Here is a 12,923-nt window from a genome sequence, read left to right as displayed (position 1 = left end):
GTTTAAATGACAGGGATTTGATTTTGCTGTGTATAACAAAAAATTAGGCTGAATTTGGGTCCATCGGCCTCAGGTCTAAGCTTATGTTTCATCTTTTAACAAACTCGGAGGAGACAATTAGGGCTCGATAAGGTCATGGGAATGTTTTTCATGTTTTGAAATGACAAAGTGCCATATTTGGTAATTTAATGTGTTGTAAATAATATGGTGTGCACAGCCCTACATCCTTTCCCAAGGCAAACAGAGTGTTACTGGACCGTGACTGTTCTGGTAGGGGTGGTGGGGACACGTAGGGTGGGATTGCAAGTTATAGATCCAGTTGTTGTGGCAGCTGCAGGAAAGCTGATGGCGAAGGATGTCCTCTGCTAGCTCATCTCCCAGGACTGAGCCCAGGACAGCTTTCTGCTCCAGAGAGCTCACAGCCAAAGGGCTGTTCCTGCTGGAAATCAGCAGAAATAGGCAAGGGTGGAAAGCGAACGAGTTTGGAGGCTTGTCCTCAGTGCATAAGGGGTAGGGAGTGGTAGGAAAATCAACGAACAGAAAGTTCTGCGTACTTTGCCTCTGGGATTCTGCATTAATCATGACCTGCATTCACTCTGTGACATCCTAGCAGCAACCACAGCGTATTTGAGAAGATCATTCGATGCCCCAATGCAAATTAAACCGTGCTGCCTCTTGCATCTAGGGTGAAGCTGGTTTGGAAGGACCTCCTGGGAAGACTGGCCCAATTGGTCCCCAAGGTGCTCCAGGGAAGCCTGGCCCTGATGGCCTTCGAGGGATTCCTGGTCCAGTTGTAAGTATTCCCAAACTGAGCAAAGTCTGAGAAAGTTTCTGGGCAGGGTTGTTCCTGGTGCTTTACCGTAAAGTCTGCCTTGGAAGATGCCTTTCTCCCAGTGTAATGGTCTCTCTATGCTTAAATGCCTGACAGCAGATAAAACATATTTAGTGGAAACAGTACCATAGTGAATATCATCTCCCAGCGTGTTTTATTTGAATCTTGGGTCTGCTCCCAAGAGCTCCCACTCTCCACGGGTGAGAGTTTCCATGACTTCCAAAAGTCCCTTTTCCAGTGGAGATTTGAGCATGAAAGGAACACAAATCCTCTTGCCTTTACCATCTGTGAGAAGCCAGGGCAAATGTTACCTGGCACAGGGACCAGATGAGGATGGGTGAATAATCCCAGTGGGAGAAGTGCTATCGTGAATAATTGTTTTGAGGGAATTGCACTGTTTTACAGGGTGAACAAGGTCTCCCAGGATCCCCTGGCCCAGATGGTCCTCCAGGCCCAATGGTATGTCCAGACCATCAAATTCCATGAGGTTTTGAAACGAGTGAATGCATTTTACATTAGTTCATTCTCTCCTTTTTTCTTTCCCCCCTGCTATCTCCCAAAGGGCCCAGCAGGTTTGCCTGGTCTTAAAGGAGACTCTGGTCCTAAAGGGGAGAAGGTAAGAACAGCACACACCATCTTGCTGTATGACCTGGGTGTGGGGGAAAAAAGGTCATTGTAGAGGGGTCCTGCAGCTGGCAGGACAAGGCTGAGGAGTGCCACCAGCCCCCTGTGCGCACCCTTATGTTCTGGAAGCATTGGACATATCTTTAGAGGAGCAATGGAGAGTCGTGAGTGTGCCCTAAGAAATAAAACAGGTTGTGCTGTGGGTAAGCATGTGCCACTGCCTGTCTGGATCCCAGTCTGGGTTTCCCATGCCCGTATCACCAGCAGTGGTGATGATTAGGTGACGTGGAGGAGCCAAATTGCTGCATTCCTCTATGTTGGCCCTTGCAGTCCATGGCAGCTCCAGTTGTCAAGGCTGCCTGGACACGGGCACGTTAGCAGAGGGCTTAGGGAGCTGCAGACACCTGGCTTGCTTTAGGGCATGATTCTCAGTGTTGTAGAAATTTATGTAATATATGGTAGCACACAAAACGAGCAGGTGCTCTAGTGCAGCAGTTCCCTTTCTGCATTTGTAGCATTTTCTGTTGCAAAAATCTGGTGCTTTTCCTGCTCTGCCACTTCCAGGTGTCAGGGGCAGCTACCAACTCCTATCACCTTGCTTAGATATTTGGGTTTTTATCTAGAAATATCTTTGCTGGGTCGCTTTGGCATTCAGTTACCTCCGGCGAGAGATCATAATTAACATCTGCTGCTTTCCCCTAGGGTCATCCAGGTTTAATTGGTCTTATTGGACCACCGGGAGAGCAAGGAGAAAAAGGTGACAGAGGTCTCCCAGGCCCCCAGGGCTCAGCAGGACCCAAAGGAGAACAGGTAAATATTCCATAAGACCTTCATGGAATGTGCTTTTGAGCTGTGGGGTTTGCTGCCCTTGAGGAGGTAGGGCATAGCGGAGATGGTCAACCTTAGCAAGAGGCTCATTTTTGAGGAATATTTTCTATTTTCTCTATTAATGGGGTTTATTCTACATGTGAAATGTAGAGATGCTCCAAAATGACCCATTTTAGTAGCAAGCAGATTCTCAAGGGTCATATGAAAAGAGTTGAATAGACTTGGAGAAATGGTAACAATAAGTATGCATCTAGAGGGCTGATTTTTCAAGCTATGTGCCTAAACAAGATATGAGATTCCCTGGTCATGCTCTTGTCTGCATCATGCACATGCATAAAAACCAGCTAAAGCTTTGGGTTTGAATGGAGTCCTGCAAAACCACGTGGTCATCTGTGAGCAGGTGTTAGTTGTATAGTTATATGCCAGCATCGCTGCATGCAAATCCATGTTGTTCTGCTTTTATTTTTCAGGGTATCACAGGTCCTTCTGGACCAATTGGACCTCCAGGGCCACCAGGATTACCGGTATGTGACAAATAATTATTGTTTAATTCCTAGGGAGTTACACAGTCCTGGAGTCATTCATGGTGCTCCCAGATATACCCAGCTCAGTCCTTCTGGCCTGACTTTGTATGAGAATGCTGATGGGAATGGGATTGCCCAGCTGAGCCCATTAGAACCACTTGATTGAGTTACAGGGGCACTGGGGGGGTGACGTGTGATGTGTGAGCTGAGAGATGGGCACGTGTGCCGTGGTGTGATGGAGGCAGGGGAATGAGCCCATCTTGTTTCTTTCCCCCTTTCTTTTGGATTGTCTACAGTCACATGGTGATTTCTTGCTTTTTTTTGCTATTTGCATCTTTTTTTTTTTTTTCCCCATTTGATGCCCAAAGGCTGCAGCCTGCACCCTTGGGTGACCAGCATTTGCTAGCCCCAGGTTGCGGTAACCACACAACAGCTTTTTCTAGTCCCTATCCGAGCAGGAATGCCAAGTGCTGACACAGATTGGTCTGACACAAATGCTTTTTGTATGTAGGCAAATAAAAGCACCACCAAACTCAAGTGGATGTGAAAAATGGAAACAGAAGGGAAGTGAATTAAAAAAAAAAAAAAAGCCTTGTATAACACCACTCTGTCTCTCTCTAAGGAAAGACTGATGACTTCTCTGCTAGGAAATGTACTGACTCCTTTCTGTATTTTTCTCTATACAGGGTCCACCTGGTCCCAAAGGTGCTAAAGGATCATCAGTGAGTATAGACATGGTTAAACAAAGAGGCTGAGGAGGCTTTTATTAAGTGCATAACCTGCTGCGACTCCTGCATATCAGTGGCATTAAGGCAATTAGCCAGACGACTGTAGCAAATGCAGCCTGTCCGGGCTCTCTAAGCCCAGAAATGGTAATTGGGAAAGGTTTCTGCTGCACACACTGGACTTCGTTGAACATCAGTGCAGTAGAGATCAGGAGGAGGAATGCAGTGCTTAGTCCTTTAGAAGGAAACCTACTGCTGGAAGGTGGAGGGTATTAAAAATAGACTGTGAAGCGGGAGGTGGCAAGCTGAAAAGCGAAGAACTCGGTGAGAAATACGACGCTGAAGCAAGCTTCATGTAACAGATCTTCTATGCAGGCAGCTAAAAATTCCTCTCAGGCAACTTCCTAATGTCTTGTTCCCATGCAGAATTCAATGTTTTATTAATTTTAAGATTTTATTTGATTTCTAAAACCCTTGAATTGGTTTGAGGGTTAACATTTTCACATATTAGAAGATATTTCCTTTTCTGGAGGAGCCTATGCAAAATTTGGCTGTTTAACCCCAAGTATTTGACTGATCTTTTCTTTTACCTAAGCATTGAAAATAACAAAAACAACAACAACAAAAAAAGCCCAGCATTTTCTTGGGGGGCTGTGAGGAGACTCCTCTTGTGCGCCTGAAAGGACAGGAAGAAAGTTTTTGCCACAAGTGACTATTAAAAGAAGTAATGTTTGAGATGTGATATAAGTGACAAGTGCTTTTTCTTGAGTAACTCATATGTTTTTCCCTTGTTTTTCCACCCAGGGTCCAACAGGTCCAAAGGGTGAATCGGGTCTTCCTGGTCCCCCAGGGCCTCCTGTAAGTAGAACCCATTACATGAAGTTCGTGTGTACAGTGAAGTACAGTGAAATGAGGCTCAGATTTAATGGTGGTGTAATGTTAAGAAGCAGATTTTTGGACAAAGAATCAGGATATCAGGAGTCCTAGCAGTGGACTGGCATCACTTGGAGATGCTGGGGAAAAAGCAGAATGTGAAGGGAGAAGTTAGTACTAGGAAGGTGACAAGAGAAGATGGATGCGGTGTTCAAGCCTGGTGGCCAGCGTTTTTATCAGTACCATCATGGGTGTTTTACATGGCTAGCGTGTATCTTCTGATGCTGCTTCTCAGCACTGGTGGCTGCTTTGGTCATCTCTTCTGTCTCCTCCCCACTGCCAATGCAATGAGAAGCCGTATCTTCTCTCCCCACAAATCAGGGTCCTCCTGGAGAAGTCATCCAGCCACTGCCCATCCAGTCTTCCAAGAGGACCAGGCGAAACATTGATGCCAGCCAGCTGGTGGACGACGGAAACGCTGACAACTACATGGACTATGCAGATGGCATGGAGGAAATTTTTGGCTCACTGAATTCCTTGAAACTGGAAATCGAGCAAATGAAGCATCCCTTGGGCACTCAACATAACCCAGCGCGTACCTGCAAGGATCTGCAGCTCTGTCACCCTGATTTCCCAGATGGTGTGTCCCGGGACAGAGGGGGGGCAGGGAAAAAACTGTGGGTTTCCCAGCTCCGTGCAGTGAATACAAGCGAGTGCAGGAAGAGAAGTGATTTAAGGGGTCCCTGGCCCTGGTGCCCCATGAGGAATGTGGCTGACAAAGAAGGAACACATAGAGGAGACTTGGACTAGATGACTGTCGTAGGTCCCTTCCAACTGAAATACCATATTCTAAGAATGGGGATATGTGATGATGAAAAAAAAAATTCTTGTAAGGTGCCACAGTATTATGTGGAATCAGAACATAACCACTTTTCCAAAAAATACACGTAAATAGTAGCCTATGACAGGAATGAACCCCCCCCCCCCAGTAAGATGGTTGCTGAAGTGCTCATCATTCTTCCTTCACAGTGCTGATTCTTTTATCCTCTTGTGCATCCAGGTGAATACTGGGTTGATCCTAACCAAGGATGTTCCAGGGACTCTTTCAAAGTTTACTGTAATTTCACAGCTGGTGGAGAGACTTGCATCTTCCCTGATAAGAAATCTGAAGGAGTAAGTCCACAAAACTTTTTTTTTTTTTTTTTTTCCTCTCTCCTATATTATGGTGCTAAGAGCTTGTTTCCTAATATGAATATTCATATACAGTCAATTTCAGGAGGATTGAACAGTAGCAAGTAAGGATTAAAGATCCAGAACTACTTTGTTACGCAGTGTTGGCTTCTAAAATAATAAGGAATATGTTTACAAAGAGAATTTCTTTGAGTAAGTCAGATTTAAACTGTGATTTGGGACAAGCCTTTGATGATTTCCCAGGCATAATAAACTAAAACATTAATTATTTTTTTTACTTTGCTTTACTAAGGCAGAGAAGTCTGTGCTGGCACAGGAACTGTGGCACCCATGAGCTTTGTTTAACTCATTCCTTGCCTCCCCTCCTGCAGCCGCGCTGCTGCTCCGCCGTCTGCATGCATCAGCACCGCTGATTCCTCTACCCTTACCATGTCTTCAGGCGCAGCAGATAAATGTTTCCCTCCTGTCATTTTTCCTGGTGTTTCTTGTGGGTAAATGATCTTAAATGATTGCAACTAGTCTCAGTGTTCTTCCTGGCTCCGATGCACAAGGTTGATTAAGTTATTTGTGTAATGATGTTCTTAGCTCAACCATACTCATAATTTTTGTCCTGCGCCCACGCACTCTGCTTTCCAGAGCTGCTCTCCCCGACGCCTGGGGCGCAGCTCTTGCACTGGCCAAGCAGAAACTTGCAAAGGAGCCGGGGGGAGCTCTCCCAGTGACACAGTTGTGCTTCAGCTGGGTTAGGGTGCAGGCAATGCTGTTCAGGGAGAGCCCTTTGCTTGCTGAATTTCATCCGCCAGAAATATGTGCCAGCGCAGGGCAAATAACATGCGATGTAAATCTTCCTGGAGTTTCTGTTCGGGTTGTTTAAATAGGAGATGGATTTCTTCTCCTTTGCATTAACTTGCCATGGCTCTCCTCCAAATGGTGACAGCTATAAAAGCAGAGTCTGCCCGTGATCTTACAGCTGCTCAGACTCCTGCCATGATGATTCTGCAAGTGGCTCTTTGGCCCCATCTCATCCACTGTGGAGCTGCTCTTCTGACCGCTGCGATGCTCCTCAAATGCAAATTGTGCTACGCTTCTGTAATATTGTCGTAAATAAGAAAAAGCTTCAGCCTGCTCTTTTTCCATGTAGAGAAATGAAAACAGCTACCACACCGGCATTAAGTATTGGCCGTGTTGTTTTATTACAAGCCACAGCAGTTTAAGAAGTAGTATCCCTTCTCAGTCCATCCCTAACCCAGCAGAAACACACTAACTTGCTTTATGGCTCGTGTACTGGAAAGGACAATCCCAAGACACCTGCTTATAGCTGGGCTGTTGTTGGAGAGATTTACAGCAGAAGTGAGGGAGCTCGTGGGAGGGTAAGGGAGCAAGCGGCAGCCACGCTCCTTCCTTGTGCTCTGACTCAAAAAAACCGATTCAGCTGCTTACATGGGGCTGCCGTAAAGGATGCTCCAACAGCTCATTTCTTGTCAAGGTCACCCCCTGCCTTGCTCCAGCTAGTTGGAACTCCATCGTGTGCGATGGTCCAGCACCGACTGTGGAGGATGTGCTCTACCTTGGTGCTGCACGAACGCAGGACGCAGGCAGAAGCTTCTCCATAATCACGTTCTTTGCCTTTCCCAGTCCCACAGTGTCTGGATTTGGCGTTGGAGTGACAGCAGCCTTCTCTGTTATCAGCATTGCTTTTCCACCCCAGCCCTCCCATGAAGATCAACGCATCTTTTACCATTGATATTTCCTTTTGTCCTCTCTATCTTTCCTTTTATCTCTCCTGCCGATAGACAGCACTGCTGGTTTTGCATCCAGTGCCGAAGAGGCAGAAATCAGGCTCTGGAAAAGGAGGCTGGTGCCAAGGCAGTGCTGGGGAGCCGGGGCAGCAGCACCTCGTTCTGCTCAAGAGGCTGCTGGCACCTTAGGGCTCTGCCAACTGCTCTCGTTCCTGGTGTATAAAGATTAAGAAAATGTATTTGAGGAAATGGGACAGTTTCAGTAAGACATGCAGACTTTGCTTGTGGAACTGATTGTAACTTTTTTTTCTTTTTTTTTTTTTTCTTCTTTCTTTCTCTCTTCCCTCCTTGCCATCCACAAACTAGGCTAGAATTACTTCTTGGCCAAAGGAAAACCCAGGCTCCTGGTTCAGTGAATTCAAGCGCGGTAAACTGGTAAGATGCATCTTGGTGCTTTCTGTTTTCTTTAACCCCTGTCATATTTTACAGAGTAAAATGGCTCGTTGGCCCAAAGAACAGCCTTCCACATGGTATAGTCAGTACAAGCGGGGGTCTTTGGTAAGTGGCTAACCTTGGCCCTCTAGTCTGAATCAGAGCACGTCATCTGCTTTGGTATGGCCAGACCTGTTGCACTCTGCATGCTGGACTAATACCCATCGCAAGTTGCAGTAAAAACATTTAAGGTGGAATACGGAAAAAGAAACAAAACCCGCTAGGGACACTTTTTCCCATTCTTTTTGACTGAAGACGTAGGAGCGGGTGACGAGCTTCCCCTGCAGTAGAAGGGGCTGGGGACCCTGCAGAACTGGAGCTGTGGCAGGGCTTTCTTTGTAGAGCGCTGCCGGAGTGCTGCATCCTGCCAGGAGGGCTGTTGCTGTCTCCTGAGCAGTCCCCATTACGGCAAAAAAAAGGTGTCCACATGCTGCTGTCCCCCAGAAGTGTACCCATATACCACCAGCTGAGACACCCCTAATGTGATGCTTTAGCCTGCATCTGCCTTGGGCAGCCCCTCCTTGTTGGTACTCAGGCTGAGGTGGTGAATCCGCACATCGCTGACCTGCGGCATTTTTCCCCCAAAGGATGGATTTTGGCTCCCACACTGGAGATGAGCCACAAGAGGGGCTCCCCCACCACCCCCGGAGCTTGGGGGGCAAGAAGTTGTTGGTTTAAAGGAAGATCTCAAACCTTGGGCCTTTGCCAAGCCTGGTGGGCAGGAATTTGAGTTAGTTACAGTTAAGGTTTGTTTTTTTCAAGGAAGGACAACTGTCGTACAGTCAAACAACGTTTGATGTCAGCAGTCAAGCAAGACAGTAACACATAAAACAGAGAGAAAACTCTGATATTTTGTCTTGTAACAGGGCATTCATGTTGTGGATAGATCGCTGCCATGGAGCCTAAGCCCTGGTCAGGGATGTCAGAGCAGCAACTGATGAGTGCGAGCCAGGTTTCCTTAAGCAACAGAGATCTCCCGCGTGTGTATCAATTCTTGTAGGATTAGCAGGATGCAGGCAACACGCTCAGTCAAATCAGGAGAATTAGAGAAGAAAGGAATACTCAGCAGATAAAACTGACTTGTCCCCACAAGCAGGAGGTGCTCTGACGTCCCACGCTGAGCTGCCTCCTGCAGGCATCCTTTCCCCAAGGCAGAGGTTTCTTGCGGTGCCCCAAACTTCCACCTTAAAAGGCAAACAACAAAGAAAATTGCGGCGTTGTTTTCCTAAGCCTCATTGCGTCGCCACTAAACACATTCTGCTCTGATTCTGCCCACAAGAAGGATATGGCTTCTGCAGCTTTTCTGCATTATCAAATAAGGCCGCAAAGCCAAGGCTTCAGCCTCATAGCTCCTTGGAGGGCAACTACTCATAGCTTAATTACAGAGCACTTCATCAGTTAATGTTATGAGTACCTCCATTTCTCCATCTTCTCTGCTTTTATTTTTTTTTTCCCCTCGCAGTCTGTTTATCAGCTACGTTAGAAGCTGAATTGCCAACCTAGAGCTTAGGGCCCATCTCCTAAAATAGGAATTTCAGTGCCTCTTGGAGCCCTTTGTTGCATCTTTCTCTGTTGCCATTTTCTTGCCACCTTTACCTGTCCTGCGTTTTCTGTTTGGAAAAAAGCCACCAGCACGTAGAAGACCTGCCTAAACAAACTCAAAAAACTGCTAAAAACACAAGCCATAAAACCATGAAAGTAAATTTTGTTGTTTTTTTGGTTTTTGGTTTTTTTTTAAAGTACCTCTCATTGTGCCCCAGTCAGTGCTTGGAACCATGAGACTGGTAAATTAGGGAGACATTTGCCTGGATGTAAGATCAGTTGAAATCTGTGTGTAGATGGGCAGGATGAATGAGTTTGAGTTCCCCTCTGGGTATGGCGTTGCTCCTGTTACTCCATGGAGAAGGTCCCTGGTGTCTTTCCACACAGCCCAAGCACAGTCTTTTTGGGGGCTGAGCCCACAGGGAACCCTGAAGCCAAGGGGAAGATTCCCACCTGGCTGCTCGGCACTGCAGAGAGTGCAGGCTGCTGATGTGGGGGCTCTGTGTGAATCTCAGTTGCTTGCAGGAGGTGCACAGCTGTGAAGATGCTTGCCTTTCTTCCGTGGCTATCTAAAGCAAGAAGGATATCATAAATATGAAATACAAAGTAACGGTCTTGTTATGATGCTTCTGCACCATCATTAATCAATAACACAGAGTACTTGGAGCTGATTCCTTACCGTTTCTCATGATGCAGCCAAACTGCATTTAGAGGGATAAAAGGTTTGCAGATGTTTTCTTCTGGACCCTGCTTTCCCTCTGTGTGTGTTACAATTCCCAGTAGCTCTAACAAGGCCTGCCACCCATCCTGTCCTGTTATCCTTCATAGCCATATGGCATCTGCCACAGGGAAATTATCACAGAGAAAACAGGAAAGGAGTGATTTTTGCAAAAACCGTGTTCCCACAAGCAAGCCTTATGCGCACAACCGGTTCCCAGCGGCTCCAGTTGCAAAGCTGGGGCAGGGCTTTATGCTGTCTGCAGAGGCAGAACAGCAGCCCAGACCCCTTAATCTAGCAGTCAGGCTCCCAAACCCAGCACCGATTTGAAATAAGAACAAATAAAGAGAGGTAGGTCCTGCAGATCAGTAGTGCCACGTGTCCTTGGGTGTGTGCCAAGTAGTCAGCATTTTGCGTCCTCTTCCTTCCACGTCCTGGTGGTTTTCTGGTAGCTCTCCTTCTGGCATGCGTGGCTCTCTCATGGTCAGTCATATTTAACTCTCAGGAGGACAGTGCAACAGTATCCTGACAACCGGTTGGTATATTTATTTATTTTTATTATCTTTTTATTCGTTATTTTATTGCCTGGTTATGAATCTCTTCTACTGTTTGCAGCTTGCACCGCAACTTGATGTACCTTGAAGAACACTACGCTGTTTGCGTGCCTGGTTCTCCTGGTTATTTCTAAAGAAACCCGCTGTCTGTAGAGGACAGTAACGAACAGAAGCTCTGGTAGCTTGGCCATGGCAGGAGATGCCACCTCAAGTACAGTCAGTTTATACATGCAAACTAGCTGTGCCTCTGTGCATTTGCTTCTTTGGTGGGGTATGAGAGAAAGTCCCAGAAAGTCCTGAATCCCCTAGGCACTGGCATTGGGTTTCAATAAATTGTGTTTTGCAGAAATACATTTCTAGACACTCTTCTACAAGGGAGAAAAAGAAGCCTGAGAAGCAGAATGGAGCAAATCCCAACGTGCAAGTGCAGCTCTGTGTTTGATGACATGCCCTAAGGGCAACAAATACATTTTCCCTTTAGCTGAGCATAGCCTGGCCGACCAGGGTAGCACAGAGTCCTTATCAGCAGGAACAGAATTGCTGCAGATTAAGTGCAAAGATTGCTAAAAAAATGGTGTGTTGGTGTCCAGGAAAAATGAATGGGAAGTACCCCAGCGTGTGCAGAACAAAACACCCACAGCAGTCAGAAAATCATGTCAAAAAGGACAGACAAATAAAGCCCCAAACCCTTAAAAAAGTCTGCTTTTCTTCCTCTTCTAAAGCTGAAGTAGTACACTTAATACTGGCTTAAACTTGAGACAAATATCCCCAAATTTGCACCCTTTTGCAATCAGGGCTGAAATCTCCCTTCCTTTTTCCTCCTGCCCTGCCATTACCCTTAGGTTTTTTAGCTCACACTCAGATCACATCCAGTGAAGAGAAGTAATTGCCCCTTGGTAGCCCTGCCCTGGCCGCAGGAGCACCAGAGCAGCCCCGTGCCCGTAGTGTGGCAGCAGCAGTGTCTGCCCCCCGGTGGGGTGGTGAGCCCCAGCCCCATGCACAGCGTAATAAAGATGGGTGAGACTGGTGGTCCTCAGAGCCCCCCCAGACACGCTGCATTGCCCCTCACTGCCCAGTGTTTCTCCTTCTCTGCTTCTCATAGCTCTCCTACGTGGATTCGGATGGGAACCCCATCGGAGTGGTGCAGATGACTTTCCTCCGGCTCTTGAGCGCTTCAGCCCACCAGAACATCACTTACAACTGCTACCAGTCTGTAGCCTGGCACGACGCCACCACCAACAGCTACGACAAGGCCATCCGCTTCCTGGGCTCCAACGATGAGGAGATGTCCTACGACAACAACCCTTACATCCGAGCTGCCCTCGACGGCTGCGCGGTACGTGGGCAGAGCTGGTCTCAGCCAGTCCCTGCAAAAGGGGTTGCTGCTGGAGGTGTCTGCCCCCCTCTCCTGGTTGTCCCATGCCATCTGGCTCCCAGCAAACTGCCTCCAGGTTCCCTGCACCTGTTGATGGAGTTGCCTGGAGGGCTGTCCCCAGCATGGGAGACATCAGGCTTGCTCTTCTCTAATGCTGAGAATACACGATGCTGCTCAAGGTCAGGGGGAGCGGCAGCACCTCTGGGTATCAGATCAATTTGCTTTATTGCTGGCTGTGCATAAAGGAAGGGACCTGCCTAAGACCACCAGTTGCTTTTAAATGTCCCCCCTTGCTTTTGCTCTTACTCCCTTTACTCACACGGAGGGAGGTGAGCAATGACAGCACCCAATTGTGTGTGAGTTTTGCAAGCTTTGGCAATAATTTCTTTATCTGCTCTCAGGAAATCTGGGAGGCCAAGCACTAAGGGCTTGGCATTGGGTTGGTTGGGGTTTTTTAGCAGCTCACGGCTGCGTGCAGCCCCGGTAGGGCGCTGGGCTGTGCTGGTCATGGGGGTGCACCTAGGTCCAGCCCAGCATCCCCCAAGCCCACCAGAGGAGCCCGGGCACAGTGCTTTGGTTTGCTCTGTGCTCGCAAGCCCCTGCCCCTCACGGGAGCCACCTGTGCCCTTGCGAAAGACAAACCAAAGCAAGGTCTGACTGTACAGCAGATGAGGTGATGCTATGGAATGCAGGAGACAGGTTCACATCCCTGCTCACATTTCAAATGCAAATTTTAGCACCTTTTTCTCTAGCTCTGACCCCCATGACTTTTGCCCAGAGTGCAGAAGCAGGCGTTAGCTGCAGCCCTCTGTTCCCCACGGTGCTCTTCACTTTGCCCACGAGCAGCTGTCAGGGTTCCCAAAGGGGCCCAGCATCCTCCCTCTGTTTCTGCCTGCTCTGTCGGCT

At 47.6% G+C, this 12,923-nt stretch overlaps 1 protein-coding gene across 4 annotated transcripts in view; it reads left to right on the top strand.

Moving 5' to 3' along the window:
- The window catches only part of COL5A1 (collagen type V alpha 1 chain), a 160,335-nt gene that overhangs the window by 142,541 nt on the left and 4,871 nt on the right, over window positions 1–12,923 (top strand). For 2 of the 4 annotated variants that reach the window (XM_055803051.1, XM_055803061.1), the window contains 11 exons: window positions 686–793; window positions 1,238–1,291; window positions 1,395–1,448; window positions 2,159–2,266; window positions 2,755–2,808; window positions 3,495–3,530; window positions 4,338–4,391; window positions 4,788–5,046; window positions 5,467–5,579; window positions 7,703–7,771; window positions 11,745–11,978. In XM_055803051.1, coding sequence (XP_055659026.1) covers window positions 686–793; window positions 1,238–1,291; window positions 1,395–1,448; window positions 2,159–2,266; window positions 2,755–2,808; window positions 3,495–3,530; window positions 4,338–4,391; window positions 4,788–5,046; window positions 5,467–5,579; window positions 7,703–7,771; window positions 11,745–11,978 — 1,143 coding nt within the window. Of the gene's footprint in view, window positions 1–685; window positions 794–1,237; window positions 1,292–1,394; window positions 1,449–2,158; window positions 2,267–2,754; window positions 2,809–3,494; window positions 3,531–4,337; window positions 4,392–4,787; window positions 5,047–5,466; window positions 5,580–7,702; window positions 7,895–11,744; window positions 11,979–12,923 lie in introns of all 4 variants that reach the window. The other 2 variants (XM_055803058.1, XM_055803044.1) reach the window with 2 other exon arrangements.

The sequence above is a fragment of the Falco peregrinus genome, chromosome 1 (assembly GCF_023634155.1).
Source record: "Falco peregrinus isolate bFalPer1 chromosome 1, bFalPer1.pri, whole genome shotgun sequence".
Lineage (NCBI taxonomy): Eukaryota > Metazoa > Chordata > Aves > Falconiformes > Falconidae > Falco > Falco peregrinus.
Note: the sequence above shows the minus strand (reverse complement) of the source record. Positions and strands in the feature narration are given on the sequence as shown.